At 42.6% G+C, this 23,108-nt stretch overlaps 1 protein-coding gene across 1 annotated transcript in view; it reads left to right on the top strand.

The window, feature by feature from the left end:
- Positions 1 to 555: 555 nt before the first annotated feature.
- LOC308107717 (calsyntenin-2-like) overlaps positions 556 to 23,108 on the top strand; it is a gene marked incomplete at both ends in the record, with an annotated part of 319,526 nt that continues 296,973 nt past the window's right edge. The window contains one exon of the mRNA XM_080460204.1: positions 556 to 622. Coding sequence (XP_080316330.1) covers positions 556 to 622 — 67 coding nt within the window. The remainder of the gene's footprint in view (positions 623 to 23,108) is intronic.

Raw genomic sequence — 23,108 nt, 5'->3', positions numbered from 1 at the left:
AATCCATCTCTCTCTCTCTCTCTCTCTCTCTCTCTCTCTCTCCTCCCCGTGACGTCGCTCGGTCTGGTCCCGTTGTGCGCCTCTCTCTCTCGCTCTCTCTCTCCTCTTCTTCTTCTTCTTCTTCTTCTTCTCTCTTTCTCTTTCTCTCTCCCTGGTCCCATTTCAGTTCAAACCACTTCAGCTGCTGCCTCGACCGGTCCCAACACCACCTCTCATATATACTCACACACACTCAAACGCGCGCGCGCGCACAAACACTCTCAAGGCTGCGGGAGCGACGCGCGCAGTGCCGTGCGTGGAGCTTGCGGTGCGCTGCGGATACCCGGTGTCCGTCCTCCTCTTCCTCCTTCTTTTTTCTTCTTCTTCTTCTTCTTCTGACTCCACGCTTGTCCCGCGGATCACCGGGGGGAAGTGTTTCCACTGCTTCCACAGAGAGGAGCCGCTGAAGAAGGGGGCAGAGAGTAGGAGGAGGAGTGGAGGGGGAAAAAAAGAGGTCGCAGTGGTTTTTATTCTTCTTCTTGTTTCCCACCACCTGGACTGAATTTCGGAGGGAAAATGCTGAGGATAGCCGGCGTGCTGACCGTGCTGCTGGCTGCGGGGTTGAGCGCCGCTCACACCAAAGGTACGGTAGGTGAAGGGCAGCGCGCCGCGCGTCCGTGCGCTATTCTCGGTGGATGTGGCCGGAGAGCCTGCGTGGATGCGGAGATGTGCGCATCTGATCTGGAAGTCCGTCTTCTATGATCGCTGCGTGTTTGTGTTTGTGTGTGTGTGTGTGTGTGTGTGTGTGTGTGTGTGTGTGTGTGTGTGTGTGTGTGTGTGTGTGTGTGTGTGTGTTTGTGTGTGTGTGTGTGTGTCCTTCAGGAGAGACCGTTGCTGTGTGTTCAGACTGAGCACTTAATAAGTGTGAGAAAAAGAAGACCCATAAAACTGCACAGCCTCTAATGGCTCTTGGAGGTATTTGCTTTTTATCTGCCCTGGCATTACTGGAGTAGTTCTGTAGAGACTTGAAGTGCGTCTGTGACGCTCAATAAAAAGCTTACTTTGACCATATCGTAGCCTATTGTGGGGTTATTGCCCCATGGCAATGCTTTTATCATGATTGAGAGGCGTTTGTTGTGATGCTTCTGAGCGAAAGATGCTTGAGGAGACTTGTTAGATGATGGGATCCGGTGGCTCTTTCCTGTGGTTTAGTGACTGAGGAGCGAAGTCACTGAGCTGATCTGTGGTGTTATTTTAATCGAGGACTTTGAACTTTGAATCTGGCATAAGATTCACAAGAAGGGGATGTGTTGATGTTAGACAGGGATATTTAGACATGCCTTAAAAGAACTTGTAAATAAAGGAACATTATAACAAGATAAAAGCAAGACAGTAAGTAGCATTTCAACTGAAAATGTAGCTGCACTTGAGATTCTAGGCTTTTGTCCATCTTATTGATGTGATGAAATATTCCCGAAAAGCCTGAATTCCTTTGAAAAAAGCAACAGGATGCTTAGTGTTATGTCTTTCTTGGTGTATTAATGAATTCTAGGTGTGTGCTTTCTTCGCATGAAACTGATTCTGAACTTGGAAGTTGTGATTTTAAAATAGTTAATGATTTCAGATGAAATGATCAGTTTGTACTGAAGTTGCTTAGACCACATAGGTTATAATTTTACATAAAGTGACTAAGTTAAACATGCTGGTTTATTTTTGCAGTGCAGTTTAACTAGAAATGAGCAGAATGTTATTAAACCTGTGCTGTCTGTCTGTATCTGTGCAATAAATGCTTATTATTAATGGCAGCATTTATCAGACCTTGTGTAATTCCTGTGGACATAGAAGCTAATTTGAATAAGACATTATTCAAAATTGTCATAACCTGTTTCCTGTGAATAAAACTATGAACTCGTCAACAAGCACATTTTTTTTTCTTCCTCTCACAGTTGCAATTAGCTCATTTGAATTCAGAAAAGCCATGTGACACATATTCCCCCCCAAAAGCCTCAGACGCATACGATAATGCAGATGTCACGAATGTGTGCCACACGCTTGGCAGCTTTGCTTCACCAGCGAGCTAATTTTAGGGCTGCCAGTATCCTTGCTGCGGCGGGATCTGCTGACTCTTCCAGCGTGTGCCGTAGGTAAGCGGGTAAACGCGGCAACAGGTTTGTGCTAATCAACTCCCTGTAGACTGAGGCTTTTTTTTTTTTCTTTTTTTTTTTTCCACAACACGGTGGAATAACAAGGTGACACCTGTCAGTTTTGTCTGGCGGCAGAGAGACACGGTGACTGTGATAAGCTGTTCATCCTCTTTGCCTCCTGACACAGAGATAGCCTCCCTGCTGGGCCACTGGCTGCATTCTTCTTCTTCTTCGTGTGTGTGTGTGTGTGTGTGTGTGTGTGTGTGTGTGTGTGTGTGTGTGTGTGTGTGTGAGTGAAACGTGCTAATAGACCGGCCTCAGTCTGTGACCTGGCTCAGAGGTTAAGATTTGCCTCACATGCACTGCAAACGCAACAATGAAGTGACTCTGATCCGTCTGTGCTCAAGGTTCCACGATACCGTCTGTTGGTCAGAAGCCAGACATATCGAATGCTGAGTTGATACACTGCAACGCATGCACGTTGACAGCTGTGATTTATGTCATATTTCAACATATTTCACATTATACAAACATATTTTCCTTTCTTTCACTGAACCAAAGTGTATACATTTCAAAATAATGCCTCTCAAGCAACACCGTGGACTATTCTTTCTTTTGTAACTGTTTACTAGAGCAAGTCGACTTATTAGAATCGAGACTTTAAAAATTTTTTTTTATACTTGATGACCTTCATGCTACGACCAGGTTCCAAACCCATGTCACAGGCTATTTCAACATGTTTCAACCAATGCATCTTGTGCTGAAACTAGATTTTTACTGGTTACACCTCCTCTGTGTGCAGCACTCTACATGAACTGTGGCGTGTTTAAATGGCAGCCCCCTTTAGTCGTCTTTAGGGTTGTCAAACATACCGGCCCACATTTAGGAGGTCCAAACCGCCCCGCAGGGTGCCTTTTTTTAAAGTGTAAAAAAAGATAAAGATTGTATCTTTGCTCTCTGAGATTTTGGTGTTTCAGTCAGAGTAATGGACATGGCACAACACTGAGCCCAGAGATCAGCGAAAACTAGTTCCCTTATTAAGTATCATCACCATCAAAGCCACAATGTGATAGTTCCCGTTTTTGCACCTTGTCAGATTGATGCTAAAATTGTGCTCATTCCTCATGCACATTTTAAGTTGTTCAGGTTTAAAAAAAAGAAGAAGAAATAAACCAAGATATTAAGCTGAATTTGTACTTTTGCCTAATTCACTCAAACATTTCTGCACTGAAGCAAAGAGGAATAATTCAAGTTGACCAACAATTAGCATTCATGGTTGCTTTATTTTCGTGCTACCGCTCTCACCCTCCTGAGATAGAATGGAGCAAATAGAGGCTTCATATTAGTGATATTTCCTGACAATCTGTACCTGGATGTTTTGGCGAAAATGTCATAAAGCAAAATTACACTTTCTATGTAAGTTTCAACTTGTTTAGGTTTTCTAAGAAGATTTCGAAGTAGACAGGGGAAAACATTTCATTTTGTATCTTTGTTCGATCGTATCTTTTTTCTCCTTTCATTTCACTTATCAGGCTTGCCTCGAGGTAAAATGGGGCCGTACGCGGCCCCGAGACTTAAGTGAGTTTGACACTGCTGCTCCACAGCTTGTTAGTTTCGTAAAGACAGATGACAGCGAGTGACTGTTTGTGTTTCACATTGGCGACTCAATACAACATCGTGTGGTATGAAGTGGTGTACCGAGCCGTGTTTCGACTTCGGTAGATGTCCTGAACAACTCGTACAAATTCAGTAGTTTTTAGTTTTTCTGTGGGATACATCCCACATCGTTCCTTCATCTGACACCATGTTCATGACCACGCTACAGCGGTGCTGCTCAAACCTGGAAAACTTTGTGTCTTTCGATTCTTTCACACATGATTGCAAGTTCTGTGAACGCTTGACGATTACCCAGTCATCAGCTTTAGTTGTGTTGCATCAGGGAGACATTGAAAACATGCTGACAGGCTGAGTATGGGAGACCACCGCTTCCCTAGAGGGTCTGAGCGGGGTCTCCCTGCTACGATTCTACCAAATCCTGCAGGAAGCATTGCTGCAGCATTAATAGGACTTACAGTCAATAGATACCAATCCTGTGTGAGTTCACTTTCTACAGTAAATCCACCTCACTGGATTAATGCAATAGTGAATTGAAAGGTTTTCTCACTTTTGGCTTTATTTCTCCTAAAAGCTCATGGCAGAATTGTACAGAATACATTAAGGTCATACATCGGGGTTCCAGTGGCTTCAGCTTGTTGGCAAACATCTGTCTTTTCCACAATGCTGCAGAGCAGACCGTTGTGCATGAAGCAGCAGATAGATCGTGTTATTTTCTCAGTCCGCTCGGGTTTGGAAGGAAGCTTTGTCAAGCTAAGTGTGCCCAGTGTTTGGTTGCTTTTTTTTTCTGCGGGAGCTGATTTAACATCAATTTTTTCAGTCATCAGCAAACAATATCTCTGAGCAGTGGCTTGTTGACAGTGATTCATAAGACACCCCCCCCCCCCCCACGTAACGCATATGGATTTTTTTTTTTAATTGTGAAAAATGGGTCCTATGCCTTTGATCTCAACACAGGTTGCATAACTTTGTCTTTCTACGATGATACCAAATTTATCTCTGCTGATTCTCATCTCTGCTGACAAAACCACATAAAAACTCTGGAAGGAAAACCCCCGTTCTGTTCCATTCCACCTCCTCATATATAGTATTACAATATTACCTTCCCAAAAATCAGATATTTGTCCTTCCCTCAATTTTACATGCCAAGAAATACTGACCATTAGCAGCATGAACTCATATGTGCAGTGGAACCAGAACTAAAGGGTAGTTGTATCATAAGGAAGGATTTATTGGATTTTTTTTTGGGGTGTCGAGTGCTTGGCTGTGAAGTAAACAAATTACTGCCAAGTCAATGGAGGTGGAAAACCCAGGCACACCATGGTTCTAATTGATTCCCCAGGGCTGGTCTACAGTGCAGTTAAATCCAGGCAAAAAAAATTGGAGTCCATTGTCTCGTGAATCTGCCATCTGTTGCAGCGCTGACCCTCGCTCTTTTTCCCTGTGTCTCGTCACAGCTGGCAGGAAGTAGAAAAAAAAGGGCCACGTTTTCAATTTCTGATGCGCTTCTCTGTTTTCGGCCTTCGAAAAATAACAGTTTTTTTTGTGTCAAGTGCAGCAGGGGATCTGCCTCAACAGACTATAATTCTGAACCCTGTGCATACTGTTTAATTCCCAAGAAAGCATAAATGTGCTCTGGTTTTTCAAGTCCAGGTGTCAAATAGAAGGGCCGTGGGCCAAAACTCGCCTGCAAGAGGCTCCAATCCGGCCGCCAAACCACCACGCAGATTGTAAAAATTTCAAAACATTGAGGAATTAGGAGTAGCAGACACAGCACAACTCTGAAACCCTGAGCTGAGACATTGGTGATGGTGCCACAAAAGCTATAGTAGATACCTCATTGCTATCAAGCCGTCAACCTCCTCCCAGTGTGCAAGTGTGCGTGTGTGTGTGTGTGTGTGTGTGTGTGTGTGTGTGTGTGTGTGTGTGCGTGTGTGTGTGTGTGTGTGTGTGTGTGTGTGTGTGTGCGTGTGTGTGCGTGTGTGTGCGTGTGTGTGTGTGTGTGTGTGTGTGTGTGTGTGTGTGTGTGTGTGTGTGTGTGTGTGTGTGTGTGTGTGTGTGTGTGTGTGTGTGTGTGTGTGTGTGTGTGTGTGTGTGTGTGTGTGTGTGTGTGTGTGTGTGTGCGCGCACTGAGTGACAGAGTTCGGCCAACACTTTGACATTGCCAAGTATGGAAAAGTGAGCGAGGAGGTGATGTCGTTTACAAAGGAGTTATTGCTTTCGCAGATCCACGCGAACAATTTTCCTGGACCGAGCGTGTTGCCGCTGCCGCTCGACAGGGAGAATCTTCTGGCAGCCAAGCAGAAAGAGCTATACAGTTTGGTTTTTTTTTTCTTCCTTTTTTTCTACCAGCGCTGCCCGGAGCCCCGCTTTTGTGTAATTCCAAGCAATATGAACTCTGAATTTAGATAGCTCATTACCAGCACAGTGTATTTTAATTCGGCTACCTACTGTGCGACTCTTTGTTGGTGCAACCCTTTTTTTCTTCTTTGCCGCTTTATTATATAGATAATCGTGTTGTTTTTTTTTCCCACCTCCCTCGCCATTGAGCATGCAAACAGTTGGGATGATGCAATATTCAGCCCTTTGTAAGAAGCCACGCAGTAACATGCCTGGTTCACCAGGGAAGTTGCAGGATTAATTGACATAGGTCTGATAATTTATGCTTTCCTATATAGGGCTGCTGTATGGGTGTGTGTACGAGGGATAAAGAGGATAGTCATTTCAGCATCCCATTAGCAAATAAAAAAGGTTGGGGGGGTTACAAAAAACCACAGAGGCAGATTTATGTCCCCCTTTTGATAGGAGGCAGTTCATTATGGGAGCCCTATATAAATCCCCCAAAGAGGTTGCGACATTGGTCATGGTGAAAATCCTGTCCGGAGCTCTCTTCCCCGGCCGAAGGGGGGGTTGGGGGGGGTGGGGGGCTCAGGGCTCAACAACATGGGTAAACATCTTTAAAGCTTCTCACCATTTCAAAAGCAGAGGCCGCAAAAAGTGATTGCAGCACATTCCTTCAACCTTCAGTTGGAGCGGATAAGTTTGAGCGGTTGTCTTTACACGAGGAAAGACGATGCAGGGTTCCCGTGAATCCCACGAGTGCTCCTGCTGAATAGGGTGAGTGTGGTGGTGAATCTCACCTCTCAAGAATACTACCAGTCCTCCGAAAGCATTGCACTTTGCTCATTAGTGAAAAAAATGCTCTGTTTTTTTTTTTTGGTGCTCATGAGAAATCGAGCCATTCCTCTCTGCCTCAGCGTTCAGTAAAAGGACGAGCGAGGAGTGGCGTCGAGTGGATGTTTGTTGTCGAAGCTCAAACAGTCATCGAATGCCTTTAAAGAAAGGAAATGTTTCTCTGAACGTCGAATCTCAGCGCAGCGTAGTGCTTATTTGAGGTGTTCTACAGCGGCCTTTAGACCAGCCTTTGTTCTCCATGTTTACACCAGGATACGTCCCCTTTTTTTTTCTGTCTAAAGTGTAGAGAGTGGGAGGGTGTGTGTGTGTGTGTGTGTGTGTGTGTGTGTGTGTGTGTGTGTGTGTCCGTGTGGAGTTCAGTGGCTGACTGAACTAGGTACATTGTGCAGTAAGTGGGTGGCTTATCTCCTGCTGTCTTTTTTCTCCGTTTGGTCACCGATGATGATACTTGGCAGCTTGTATTCAGGCGTTTTCAGGCCCACAGGTTTGCGCTGCAGACGGAGTGAAACACAAAAAGACGCTCATCACAAGCAAAGCTGGCATATTGAAAGTTACAATATTTTACACTTTATGCTTTGCAGTCTTGATATTTCTGTGGATTTAAGTACATCTCCTCTTAAGAGTTTCTCCAAAGCTGTGCCAGGAGCACACTGTTTTGCGCCTGTGCCTTGGGGTGTATCCGTTCTGACAGCCAATTCCCCTTATTGGCTGGCACGTTTCGGAGGGACACGCGTTCAAGCCAGCAACAATGTCTCACTGGTCTTGCAGCTTGCAAAGTTTGCAATGGAATCATTAGCTGAAGATTTTCCAGAGACCGAAAAGGATATTTTAAGATGACGGATCCTCAGTCCGGCTTCATAATAACAATTATATCAGTAAAAAGTGAAACCCTTTTCTCTGCAACATGGGACCTCTGGGTTGCAATCTCCGGTGTGTTTTTAAGATGCATTTGGCAAAGGAAATGGCTGACAAGCAATCGCCAAAGAGAGGAAGTAATAGGCAGACTGGGAACTAGAAATATTGGATCAGGTTCAGAAGTTCAGTCTAGAAACACACAGCTTCAGAGATTAAATGATCATCGGCAGAGGTTCTCTCGCATGAGGTTATCTTATGCAAATATTAAAATATTCTCTTTTTTATGGTCTTTGTTCACACAGATGTAAAAACAAGCATGCGCTGGGTGAATGTGGTCATTGTAGCATTGGAGCCAAGCCTTGGAAATTGGAACAGTAACTGTAAGCATATCTATTTCAAGGTAATTAACACAATTGTTTCTGTGTAAAGCCCTGCCACTACATTGCTGCGGATTGGCAATCATAACAATAGCTGTTGTGCCAGTCGTATAACAAATGAGCTTTAACTTGTGAGGGGTGAAGTGGAAAACAAATGAGGGCTTATCTAACCCAGCAACCTGACTCAGACGGTCTTGTACGGGTTACAGAAAAGTCTCTTGTAAAACGCATCCATCCGTTTTCAGTACCGGTTTATTTAAATCAGGGCTGCAGCACGTTTAAGATGGTCCCAGCTGACTGTTGGTGAAGGCAGGGGTCACCGAGAATATCACACAATTACACCTACAGGCAATTTCTTATGCCTGCTTTGGAGTGTTGGATGAAACAGGCCCACACACAGGCAGAACATGCAAAACTCCAGAAAGAAGGGCCCGGATGAGAGCTATCCACTACACCACCTTGCTTCTCTGTAGTAGTAGTAATGATAATAATAAATATATCCTCAACAGAAAGTTCAAAGGCTCCCCTGTGACTTTTTGAATTGATTTTCAGATTTTATTGTTTTTTTTATCCCTTAAACAATTGGGTTCCTGGGTACCTTAACTCAACTCTTCAATTGTTACATTTATGTTGGTGTCCTGCAATCCTCGAAGTGTCTTTTGAACTGGGCCAAAAAAAGGCCGACCCTCTCAGCAGCATTTCTTCTAAATCAATAAAAAAAAAAAAAAGTCATTTTATTTTGTGGTTTTAGCTAATCGCAGTGTTTGCATATTTTTTGTTTGTGTTTCCGGGAATATTTGTGATTGAGGATGTTCATATTGATTGAAATAGTTTTAGTTTGATAGTAGTAAATACTTTTTGCTTCACTCTGAACAAAGTTGAATAACTCTGATAACTTCATTGCATTTTGCCACATTTTCAGATTAAAATCATGTCACTGATGGACTGGAAAAAATCGAATTAAATAAGTGCAGCACTCTAACGTTGACAATGGCATGTACATGGACATTTGTATGAACAGACAGAGGAGTTTGATTGCTCGTACAGGTTCTCAACTATAAGAGGAGAATATGGACTGGGAGTCAGGACACACTGGAGGAAACCATTGTTCTCATTGACCAGCAACTCGCGCATGTGCACAAGAACTATTTACTTCATAACTCACAACAGCTGATTTAAAGTGTTATTGTAAAAGCAAAGGGTGACTTTATAAGGGATTGGCTGCTGGCCAAACGTTTGTGCTGTTTTGTTTTTTTATCTATATCTTTGTCACTGCTGCTCCTCCTTGTTTCATCACTCTTTATGCAAGCTGTCAGTGACCTAAAATGTAATGTCTGAGTGCAGCAGACAGATATGATCTTCCAGCACGGAGCTTCTTGTTTTTAAAATGACTGTCTGACTTGGCGACGTAAAAATCAAAGAAGTTGAAAGCTGTGCAGTCCAGGCGCTGACTTTGAGCTCACATTGACTTTCAAGGAAAAATTATTCTCGTATGTATTCACGACTGTGTGTGTGTGTGTGTGTGTGTGTGTGTGTGTGTGTGTGTGTGTGTGTGTGTGTGTGTGTGTGTGTGTGTGTGTGTGTGTGTGTGTGTGTGTGTGTGTGTGTGTGTGTGTGTGTGTGTGTGTGTGTGTGTGTGTGTGTGTGTGTGTGTGTGTGTGTGTGTGCGCATGAGATTACTGCACTGCTTTGCTTAATCCCCACTTCTTCTATATAATCAAGTTTGGTAAGTTGTTTTGAAGTGTTCCTTCAGACTCTCACCATGCTTCCCTGCTGATTTGCTGTCATGGCACACACACACACACACACACACACACACACACACACACACACACACACACACACACACACACACACACACACACACACACACACACACACACACACACACACACACACACACACACACACACACACACACACACACACACACACACACACACACACACTAAAGAGCCCTCCATAATGGTCAGAGGAGTCCTTCTGTTACATTCTGCAGTCCTCCTGTCATCCATTCGCTCCTGTTTTCCAATCACTTACCTCCAGTCCAATCTCACCAGTGGGCTCTCCTCTATTTTTCAGCATGTTGCAATGACACATTGTGGAACACACACACACACACACTCACACCAGCACACACTGATGAGTGAAGGACTACACAGACAGATAGCGCCTGACCTCTCCCTCTCCACCAGCTGGGCCCGGCTGACCTCTGATGAAACGATCAGGAGGAGAAGGTGCAGAGAATTATAGGACCTGCCAGAGGAGAGAGGGTCGAAGGGAAAGTTGCAGATCTTTGTCTCAGTGACTCATAAATCTCCGCATTTGACAAGTGGAGCACTCGAGCTGAGTGCAGACAATCAGGATGGACACGCTGACAGAGGCAGAAGTGTCTGAGTAACTCACAGGTAGCTCCCTGCTCTCTGTTTTTGGCTTGTCTCTGTACTGTAGTGGCAGGAATCATCCATCCAACCAAGCATGATCTTAAACGAGGAAATTTGAGACTGCGAGACAAGATTTATTGAGTCAGATCTCTCTTCATACCATTTTTTAATTTTTTTTTCTTGAGTTTAATTCTCAAAGGTATACATCCACACACAAAACATCATTTGTGTTTTTAAATAGAGGTCTACGTATGTGAATGAGGTACAATATCATGTTAATATGCAATAAGGTTGCTGAGATTTGCAATAAATAAATGAGTACATTTGAAAATATCATCCAAGTGTTTTCTACCATCCAAATCATGACCAACATTATTGTAAAATTATTGTCAGTTATTATCAAAATATTCTATTATTTTTATAGTATTATACTTCTTCTTCTTCTTCTTAGTAGTAGCAGTAGCAGCAGACATATTATTTTTCTTTTCTTTTATTAGTCTTTTCACTGCTGTAACAAAGACACAATTTCTTTCTTTACAAATTTGCCAAACTTGTATGTGAAATGTATGTTACACAGGTTGACATCGTCATAAAAGAAATTATTTTGGACCGAAGTGAGCAGTCCTACTCTGTACCATGATCGTATTGATTCACCACTTCAGCCTTACACTAATGGCTGCATGAAAATGAAGGGCATATCTAACTGGGGTCACATCACATCATTTGGGGTGGAAAACAATGCATTTGTGGATATGAACAGTCGTCAAATGAACACACAAGAAATCACACACAAGTGTGAAGAGCATTGTAAATACACAATAAACTGTTTGAATTAAGCAGTTTCAGACATTCACAAATTATTTTAATGAAAAGTGCCAACGACACGTGTATATATATATATATATATATATATATATATATATATATATATATATATATATAAAACAAAAAACTATGTATGTATTTATGTCTTCGTGATGTTTTTTTTTTTGCGCATTTAAAAGATGGTTTTGAAAAGACATGCGTTCCTAAATGTCGTCTGATTCCTTCTGTGTACATTTATTCTTTTTGATAGAGATCTGATGTCTCCATTGCTTTTGACATCTTCATTAAACAGAAAGTTAAAGGTATAGTTTAATGTTTTGGGAACTACTGGGATTACTTTCTGGTGTGGAACAGTTGCCAGGCAACGGGCAGAATCTCTGGGATGGACCTGGCCGAGAAACAAACCTCATAAAACAGTAATTGATAGTCAGTATACTGTATTTTTTTTAATTTTTTTGCAAGATGTTCTTTTATGGATCAAAAAAAGCTGAGTATTTATAAATAAAATCTGTTACTATGGGAGATGTGAAAGTGCATGTCATTCCATTGTAACACGGAGATTAACATTTAACTCTCTGAAAGCAGCTATGCAAATGATCGAAAGTCCTAACAAAAAGTCACTACACTGCTACACATATATTGTATATACACGCCCACACTTTTCTCTTTTTTGGAATACGAAGCCATGTAAATTCAAATTCAAGTGGAGGTCACTGTCGTTGGAGGGCTACTTAGTGTAGAGTAGTTAATATAAAAGTACAGGGTGGGAGTTCGAGACCCTCTGATCTAAGCATTTCTTACATGTTTAGGGACCGTTGAATAAATTAAGTCGATCACAGGTGAGTAAATTGCTAATTAAATCAGATAAATTGAGATATATAACAGTTTCCTACGACTATTCAAAATTAATGGAAAGTCATGAGTTGTTCAATTCTAATAGGAAACTCTGTGATTTTCACTGTAAGATTAAAAACGTACATATCCTTCAGCGTTATCTTGATCCCAATAAAAGTGCGGCTGCAGGTTCACTGCTGAGGGCAGGCTCCATATCCAGGTCATCCTGGCATGAGCATTAGTTTCCTGTTTTAGCACTGCAAGCAGCAACACATGCTCCTCATTTTCAGTCTGCACACACACACAAGCCCATTAGAAAGCGTCAGCACGGTGTATTTGCTAATGGTTCGCGGGGTTGATGATTGTCCACAGGTACTGGGCTGTCGGTGCACACATATTAATCAAGAGGTAATTGTTATTTTCTTCATTAGGCCGAAATCCCTCTCAGAGCGCCCGGACGCAAACATGCCGACGTGCTCCACGCAGACAGGCCCCGGTGCGATTTTGCCTCTATGATTGTGTTAAGTGCTCATCACTCGCGTGTCTGTTTTCCTATCTGTGCTCAATTTCAATTAATCCGTCCATTTCCCCCGTGAAGGCAACAGTTGCTGCCCCATATGCTAGCCACTTATGAAAGCTGGCCCTGCTCATACCTAACCAGTCACACGCACACATAAGAAACACATCCTTCTCTCCTTGTGGATACACAAACTGTGAGCGCTCAGGGCTTTTTTGGCAGTTAAAACCTCCATCAGCGGGAGGTCTGCAGATATGTCTTCCCTGATAAAAGGCATCTTATTTAGTGCCGCTTGTTGTGAGTTACATTACCGGTGTCAGCACCCCCTGCTGTGAGTCCATCCTGCCAGCAGATGCTGCAGAGTCTGTCACCCTCTCTGCAGCGGTCCTGTCTGTTGTTACCTGCTTGCCTACATTATCTCTATTTTGCTCTTATCAAAGTGCTGTTTCTTTCTTTTCATGTTCGCTGAAATGTGTGTCATTATCTGCCTCTCAAGCAAAAAAGAGCAAGATGCCAAACATTTAGTGTTGCTTAACATGCTGTATTTTACCAGGCCGATGTCTATGTAATACAAATTGATGCATCGTAGATTACTATAAATGCTCTGAAAGTGGAATCAGCGCTATTGTTTTTATAGCAAAGAGTGGTGTATCTTTTTTTTTTTTTTTTTGCTGCCTTTAGAAATACTGTGCTCTCAGCTGGGAATTACAACAGATGAGTTACACACAGGCGGATGTGATGCCAGCGCCTGGCGCTGTCCTTGGTGCTGAAATGAGCCAGCCACTCACAGTGAGAAACGGCATCTGTGGAGCTATCCCTGGTGCTGAACTCAAAGCAGACTCACTGAGGGGGGATTTTTCTTTCTTCTTCTTCTTGTCCTTCCATTAGCTCAGGCCTCAGCGTGAGTGGAGAAATTTGCATACACCAGAGTGCAGGAATATTGGTGGGGTGGAGTAATGTGAGAACACGCCAGGGACCTTACATCCTGTCACCACTATGATAAGGCTGAGTGATGATTGATGAGTGACAGATGGAAGGGTGCAAATGGCCAGAAAACATGCAGCATCTCAAGGATGATGCAGAGCGCGGCGCTCCTTCAACATTTAGCTCCTACGCAGGGAAAGATAATGGACATCTTACGCTCGCTGATGGCATAGCCTATCTACATTAAAGTGATACATGATCAAATCCATGTTCGAACATTTTACATAACATGGCTCTTATTACTTTTATGGTTTTATTGTTAAGGTGAGGAGTAACCTTTCTGACATATACAACTTCGGAATACATATGTTTTTGCTTTTGTCCGGGTAATCTGATCTAATCTGATAAATGGTGTCTCAAGTTAATTTCAGTTGGGTTCATCCAATAATATTCTATACAATCTGAGAATGTGGAGCTGCAGGCAAAAGAGCTCATTACCTTCTGCAGCCTGATCTTTATCTTATAGTAATGCTGCTGGCTGTAGTAATCTCTTTCATGCTGTAAAACCATTAGTGGAGTAGATTCCTGGATTTTGACAGAAACTCAAAGGATCATACAGTAAAAGAAACACACCTTGATGCATTCTTATAGAAGGTCACAGTTTGAGGTTTCTGTGGCTCCATTGGCGGTGCGGGTTCTCTTTCAATCTCAATATTGGTGGTTTGCTCTATAAAGATGTTCATTATCCTCTGATTTTAGTTGCTCTGCCTGATAAAAATGTTGACCTTTGTATTCATTTATTGATCGGCTTTGTAAAGTGTGACTGAATAGTTATTGTTCTTCTACAGGACAGCCTCTACACACAAATGCTGCTGGTTCATTTGAAATGCTTATTTTCATTTTGTGTCAACTGGGAATGCGTATGCGTTGAGTAGTTGTTTGTGTTTATGTTCAAAATGACGATCTTTTTTACACACACACTGTGGAAGCTCATGATACACAGAGATAAGTACAAAATAACAAAGGATTGACTTTTTGCATTTGTCTTCAGGAATATCTCATTTTGTGTATACTAGATTGAAAAAAATATTGGGAAGAATTTTTTTATGCTAGTAAATGAATGAACAATGTGCAATATGATTAGATTCCCTTAAAAGCTTTTGTGTTGTTCATTGTTGCTTTTTTTTTCTTATTTTTTACAGTTTTTCTGCAAACTGGCTCAGCCTGCAGCAGAGGAGTGTTCTTATTGTGCTGAGAATTCCTGAGCTGGCCCGCCTTGACTTTTCTTTGTGTACTTTATCAAAAGATATTTTTTATGTTACACCTCAAATTTTGACTTTGTGACCAATCATCAGCTGGATTTGATCAGACTTTTATTTGTGTGTCGAATTTGGATTTCTTTGTTCAAATGGCCCAAATTCGTTTGATAACTTCCTCCACAGCATATTTCCAGCTGATCAGCGGTAATGTAAGAAACAAGCCATATTGCTCACAAAACCCTAAAAAAAAAAATTGTCCTATAATGTTAGTAATTAAATGGACAAAAATGTATGTTTGAAGCTGCTTCAGGTAACGACAACATCAAGTATAAAGACAGGGTGTTTTAGTTTTGAATATTTTACTTTGTTGGGTACCTTTAACTTTGGAAACCAAGTTTTTCAGAACTCTGCTGGCAGTGATGAAGATTATACAAATATGTGTGCAAACTTTCCCCCTATCTGTTCATGACTTGCGCGACCATCAGCGCCTCAGAGCCAAAAACCATAAAGTATCTAAAAATAAATACTCTTCCAACAGTCTGAGGAGTGTTGACTTGTGGCCAAGAGTTCCCTCGTGCAGGCTGCTCGGCCATATTTTCAACCCGCCATAGAAATCTAGGTCCAGTGATCCATGAATCCTGCAAGCTTTGGGAGGAGTTCGGGAGCGAGCGTGTGCACGGCGGCTTCCAGCGTTATGAAATATGAAAGGTCACCCCGGACAGAAAAAACTGTTACAAGCTCATGTGGAGCAAAGTCCTTGATTGCTTTGCTTGCATGTGCATGTAGGATGCACAGGTGGAGGTTTTGAACAGGTGGGAAGTGGGGGCGGATGCAGCAGTTTTATCCCTTCTGCTGTAAACTGGGCCACTGACGCACACACACACACGCACATGCACACACATAAACACTTTGAAAAGGTGCAGCCCAGTTCTTCCCTATTGTTGCACAGGCTCATCGACTGCATGCGGAAATGTGTGTGTGTTTACCTGGGTGTATGTCAAATCCCGAGGGACGTGAACTCCCTGCTGGCTTGGTTCATTTTTTAACGGGGCGCTGAGGGCCTCATTTGTCCCCGTGTGCTTTGGGAGAAATCGCCAAGGTGTTTCTAATATCACCCTCCCTGGGTGAAGAAAGATTGCGAGAGAGGGAGGGTAAGGGAGGGAGCAATAAGAGAGCCTGTCAGGTCTCATTCGAGTCCGACAGGCTCTGGTAGTTGGCAAAAAAACACACACAAAAAAAAAAAGCCAGAATTTGATTGTATTTGAAAGCAACACAACCCCCAAATGTGTATTGTGATGTAAACCAGCTGTCAGGGCGCCGCCGCTGCTTTAGCTCATATTTGTGTCCCGCATGTCTTTATCGCCCGGTCCTGCTGTCAGACGGCAGCAGCTACCTCCCCTCGTTACCGGCAGGAGGATCTGGGTCAGCGTGCACCTCCTCCTCCCACTGCTCGGCTTCCTCTCACTCCCTCTGTTCATCTCCTGCTCGATCTCCCTCTATCTCACCCCTCATCTCTGTCTTTTCCTAGTCCGTCTTTGTTGAATCTTGGAGCCACTAATATCAGAAATGCAATCTTTTTGTTTCTGCTTTTGTATCAGTCTGCGGTCCTCATCTCCTTGCAGGCTCCCGCCGGGTTTTTTCTCGCCGTAGCATTAACGTGTAGGTAATTACCGGCGGCGGAGCTTTAGCCAGGACTTATCGCAATTCTCTCCCTCCCTCGGGAGCCAGCCCTCCTTTTTTTCTTCGTCGTCTTCTTCTTTCTCATTCAGGCACTATTTTCCTCTTTCTGGAGACCCCATGTAGGTTCTCCTTTTCTCGGAAGGGTGTCAGGTTAAGGACGTTTTGAAAGCCAAAAATGTAAATCTACCTCATGTTGTCATCGCTGTTGTTGACGTCTCAAGGCCGAACGTAGCCTGAGGAGGCCGACAGCAGCGTACGTCAACTTGCTTGCAACAGCACACATTATACCCTTAATGCGACACATAAACAGTCAGCTGAATCATCTGTGTGCACGCCACGCACACATACTCATGGCTACAAGTGATAGAGCGGTAAATATAAGAAAAAAAAGGCTATAGCCATTTAACACTCGGTTTGATGGCATGTAAGCACGTGGTCTGTCTTTTGGAGACCTTTCTGTTTCATGTGCCCTCCTTTTAAATAACCTGTCATTTCGATAGACTGAACGTTAACATGGATGCTCATCTGTGAGCGTGTGTGTGAGTGAAGGTCACTCATTTTTCCAACCAGCACATCATTATTAAATAATCATGAGTCTTGGGCTCGCTCACCACTCCTGCTTCTCCTGGTGTGTGTGTGTGTGTGTGTGTGTGTGTGTGTGTGTGTGTGTGTGTGTGTGTGTGTGTGTGTGTGTGTGTGTGTGTGTGTGTGTGTGTGTGTGTGTGTGTGTGTGTGTGTGTGTGTGTGTGTGTGTGTGTGTGTGTGTGTGTGGTTTTATTGCTCAGGTGTGGACAGACAGGTGGTTCTGGTGGTGTGTGTGTGTGGGGGGGGTTCCCCTTGAGTTCTCATTATGTTGAGAGTGAACGGCTGATCCTGGGCCGTAACATCTGTCTCTGAGAGTGGAGGACCCCCACACTGAACGCTCATCCAGTGAAGGTCCTGAGAGGAGGGGCCGTGTTCTGAGGAGCTCCAGCACTGCACCTCACTCGGCTGATCACTTCGCTCCTGCACTCCTCACTAACTCATACGAATCCGTTTTTAACAGAGAGATCCTCGCCATCAGGCTGCATTTTCTTGTAGTTCGCATCAGGTGAGAAAGGAAAAAAAAAAAAAATGGTAACATGCAGTCGTGTGGAGGGAAGCAAAGGTACAGTCCTTCTTCTCGTGTGCCCCTCATTCTCAAGTACTTTCATATCAGGAGGGATACAATCCATTAAAATCTATTTAAGGCATTATTGATCCCTGGAAGGATCATTTCCCCTTGTTAGGCTGTCCCCTCCCCATGGTACATATGTACACTTTAATATCCCAGACTGATCATATATGGATCTCAATACATACGGATTCCGTGTCCAGAATATGAGTCAGCTCGCTCTCAAAATAGATTCTTGAACCATCTTATATTTAAAGCTGACATTTCTTTCTGGATCCTGTATGTTATCCTGGATCTCTGAAAACTAAATGACATTATATATTGTCCATCCACAAGGTTTGCAGTTACCCTTTTAACATACAGACATATCAACTGCAATGATAACACACGATAAAGTGTTGATGATATGAAATGTCGGGATACTGGAAAGGTACAGTCAGGGTGCAATTTGCTGGTGGGGTGAGAAGGATCTACCCACCCTGTGGTCGATGATTTGTTTCACTCAAGAATATATCAAGATCTACTTTTTTATGTTCATGACTTTTCCATGTTAGGCACATTTTCAGTTGTAAACTTAAGTTGTGTTTCGGGGGTCCGTTTACATACCAACTTTGCTCGGAGCCACCGAAAAGGCAACTGTTTGAAACAATCTGACTGTATGAAAACAGGAAAACACAGCTATCCTCAAATAGTTTCTTCTGCACATGCTCAATAGCAACAATGACGGCCTCCATAGTGGCATGACTATCAATCCATATTCTCCTGGGACTTGGTAGTTCTGTAGTTGAGTCATCCGTAATAGCAATCGAACTTGGTCATCTGTCCATCCAAATGTCTGTTTATTTGCCATCGCTGATGTTTATATTTCATTACAAAATCAGCCAACAGCGCCACCTCTTGGCCTGGTATGCTACCTACATTGCTTTTAGCCTTTCTTATATTTTTGACATGAAACATGTAAATTGGTTTTAAGAAACACATTTAAAACTCACAATGTGATGAAAATATTTTGGAAAGTGATCAAAATGACACTGCCTAAAAGTGATGAAAAATAGATAAATTTGAACTGGCTAAAATTTTTCATGATGCTGGTGATTATGTTTAATTGCCTCATGAAGAGTTAATAATCAGTTTCTTTCTCGATTTAATGCAACTGGACCTGAAACATTGATGCTGGTGCCACTGAAACATTCAGAGCACACACACACGCTCATTCACTGTCAATCTAGTGATCCATATGTTTATCTCTCTGTATGTGTACACACTATATTGATTGTGAGGCTGTTTATTACAACATAGGCCTACTCGTTGATGCAAGCCAGGATTTTCAACATGTTTGTCCTCCTGATGAAAGGCAAAGCGAAATCAACACAATGGCACCCACCAAAAGTGTTATTTTCAAGAGCGAGAGCTTTGGGAAGAAAGAAAAAGAAGAAAGCACACTCTTGACTTGGACCAACACAAATTACTACGCGCAGGTCCTTTAATTTTTAAAGCTGTAGCATTAAAATGAAATGACGATGCTGCGCTGAGAAACATTATGACGTCCTTTTTGTGAGGTCTTCGCTTAATCCCCCCCCCCCCCCCCCCCCCTTTGTTTTTCTGCACATATTATAAAATAATATCGCTGTGTGCTCCATCTTTTTTTTTTCTTCATTTATTTACCAGTGGAGCAGAAATGCATCATTTCCCGGCGCACCCGGGTTTATATTTCCAAAGCTGAATGTGAGTTGTGTTTGTTTTAGAGCTTTCTAGTCCCAGCAGTGCTCACTGTCCTCACAAAATACAAGGCGTATTTATTTTTGCTTGGTGGGAGACTGCAAGAGTGTTACATTTGTACCTTCTTGTTCATGATGACTTAAGTAATCCAGATATAAAAGATGATTCGGTTATAATGGATGACTCGATTAACGAATTTAATTAGAAATTGTTTTTCCGGGAGAAAGTTCACATTTCAAGTTGGGTTAAATGTCCTGCACTTTTTCGATGTGTTGATTTTGCATGTCATTCGTGTTTGTTGGTTCTCAGGATAGGTCAGCCTTCTTAATTGGTGACTCTCAACAGTGTGTTTTAGTTTGTTTCTATGTATGTTTTGTGATTGATCAGGGTGAAACTTGTCTCTTTTGGCCTGGGTCATCATTCATCAACGGGTTTATACTGACATGGGGCTGCAGTTTACACTATAAACTATCAATGTAAATATTTTCTAAAGCAATTTCGGAAGTCCATCAATGGGTCCTCATTTTTACAAATTTCAACAGTATGTGACGAAATGAATAAGTAGAGATAGTTGACACTTGTTTTCAATCATCTCTGCTTTAAGCCCATGATAAAAGAACACAACAGTATTTGGGGGGATTAAATGTTGCTTTAAAACATGTATATATGTGTGTATACAATATTGTAAAGCTTTGAAATGCAGCATGATAATTTTTTTGCATAATTGGCACAAATCACTTTTTTTTTTTTTTTAATGTTCCATGGTTTAATTTGTATATTGGGGAGATATTTTCTAGTTTTTCCAAGATAAAGGGATAAAAGACTTCCCTGTCGGTACGACTCAGGAATTTTAAATCCAGTGAGTTTGTGAATTTATCTTCCAAAGACTATTTCATAAAATTCCCTACTAAACTTGGCAACCACTGTCATATGGGAACTTGTCGTGTTATCTCATTACTGTATGTAAATCTGCTACAAGATCTAATGACTAATACGAATACATTACTTCCATCAACCGACTTTGCAAGCAGTTCAACACCAGCTGTTATTTGCTGCATTTTCCACAGAAAGAAACAGAACCTAACTATCTCAATCCCACCTGCTGTATCCTTCCTTACTACATGTGTAACACTTGACAGTCAATGTTAATAATCTTTGTAGAATTCAGCTTTTACTTGAGCCTGCAAATTCATGAGTCACCCTGGGATATATTGAGAAAACATGAGGCGATCCATCTCTGCCTGATAAATGCAAAGCAACATCAACTTTCCAATCCTTCACTAACCCACACTTACATGCTTTCAGCCACGCAGCGGCCGCCTTCCTCTCTTTCTTCCACTTGATTGCACACATGCACACGCATGCACCGTTTAAATATCAATGAGTCCTCTCCGTCCATGCCGCGCTGTGAGTCCACCAAACAAATAGATTATATCTAGCTGTGTGGCATTTCCCAGGTGGTATTTTGAAGCACTCGAGTGTCGGCCACCTGATGCTCCACAACATATGAAATGACCGTGTGTGTGTGTGTGTCGCTTCGCTATGCCATTCTCTGACCTCTGAGTCTCTCTCCATCTGTCTGAATAGTGACGGCTCTCCCCTGCTGCCTTGATTCGAAGCAGACCAAACACCTGTAGAGGAGCGCGAGCTCACACACTGGCAGGCCGGTATTCAGAAGCGTCTCAGCAGCCCGTTCTGTCCTCCCCCTCCGAGCCCCCGCACCCCTTCTTCCCTTCTTACTAACCTAACTGTAGTTCCCACCTCTCGGCCAAATGCTCCCCACGTATTTTCCCGGCTGCATCAGCGCTTTCGTCCGTGCAATCTCTCGGCACAACGCATTCAGGGATTGACGTCGTAACCACACCTTCACCACTTCCTCTCCATTTCCTGCACCCCAGGACAAGAAGGACAGGCAGGGAGGGTTGGGTGAAATGCGGAAAGGTTGAGGTTTATATGTAGATGCTGAAAATGAAGAAAAAAGTGTAGCAGGAGGGCAGAGAGCAGAATCAGACTGACGGGCTGACATTGAAATGGGTAGAGAAGGCAGAGAGAGAGAATGAACAGAGATTCTGCTGAATCACATTTAAAGATGTTATCCGTTGAATTTTTATATAGATAAATGTGTACAATTTTGTGTCGAGTATATTTTGAATCAATAAAAGAAATCTTCCTCTTCTAGTTCTTCCCTCTGTTGACATTTTCCATCTGGAGCCGTCTGTGCCTGACAGACTTATCGATGCTGGGCATGCAGAGACTAAAAAAAACAACTTTTCATTTTCGTTTGAGCATGAACAAGTTCTCAACCTATTTTGTTCTTGTTTATCTATACTGGCAAGGACGTCAACTCCATTGCAAATTCAGTAATGGAGACTCATGCCAACACAGAGACGAAAATGGAGGCGTTCGAGGTGAGGTTAGGTTAAAAGCTGGGGTTAGAAGAGAGGTACTTTAGAGTACATTGCATGAATGAAATCAAACATAATGTCCCCATAATGCATGGAGATGTATTGGTTGTGAAGGGACTTTGCAGTGGTTCCCAGTGGTTTCCTTCCCTCTTGAAGCCCCCCTTCCATTCCTTCTGGCTACAGTCTCTGATGTGTAATTTGTCAAAGCCTGATATTGACATTCAGTTTCCCTGTCTTCTCTTTATTTCAGGAAGGGTTTAATTGTGATGGTTTTTGACACCTTCAAGATTAAGTTTGACCACCTTGGTGACTTCCTGTAATATCTGGTTCAACTTGCCCAAAAGAATCCTGGCTCCTGGGATGGGAACCAATATTATACACAACAAATTTAGTAATTAATGAGCTAAACATTCCAATTGCAAACAATACACATGATGAGGTTAAAGTGCTGGACTGATGTGTCCTGTTCGAGGGAAGTTTTTTATTTGGTAGTTTACAAACTTAAAAAAAACAGTTAGAAAGGTTTCGAAAATGAAATGCGCATTGTTTGATTGTGGTGGGAAGTTTGTCTCTTTGAAATGATAATCCAGAATGGGGGGGAGCCCAAAAATTAGAATGGGGTGAAAGCTCCTGCTTTTGGATGTTGGTGTAACTGTGTGTGAGTCTTTGGCTTCTCTGTGATGTTTATTGCCCGTTTAAGTGTATCACCCATCTGGTATGTTAACTCTGTCACCTCACAGGAAAAATACATCCTTGGTCCAAATCTGCTTGTGAATTGGGCTTTCCTTTGTGGTTTGGATGTTCTTCCTGTACCTGCATTGGTTTTGTTTAGGTTTTATTGCTTCCTACCAAAACGTTTAAGATGTGTGTTGGTTTTGGGTTAATTGGGGAGTGTCCGTGACGCATCCGGCCCTTCATACAATCTTAGCTGGGGTTGGATGCATCCACCCACTTGTGCAGTGAATGGATGAAGGGATGTTGACTCGGTCCACAGCAGGAAGAGGATTTGTATGTTTGAAAGTTGTTCTAAATTAATTCATTACATCATCACCATTCATAATACATAACATGAGAGATGCGTGTCATTTTTTTACACTTATCCATCTTCTCTGGGAGACAAAAATACATGGTTTTAGCACAAAAAACAAATACGCATGGCTCATAAGCGGCGACACCGTCTTACAAATCCACAATTTAAATGAGCACAACTTCATCTGTGAGGTCTCATGTTCAAGGTGAGGAAG

Source organism: Lipophrys pholis, assembly GCF_963383615.2.
Source record: "Lipophrys pholis genome assembly, chromosome: 3".
Classification (NCBI taxonomy): domain Eukaryota; kingdom Metazoa; phylum Chordata; class Actinopteri; order Blenniiformes; family Blenniidae; genus Lipophrys; species Lipophrys pholis.
This window is presented reverse-complemented; position numbering and strand designations above follow the sequence as displayed.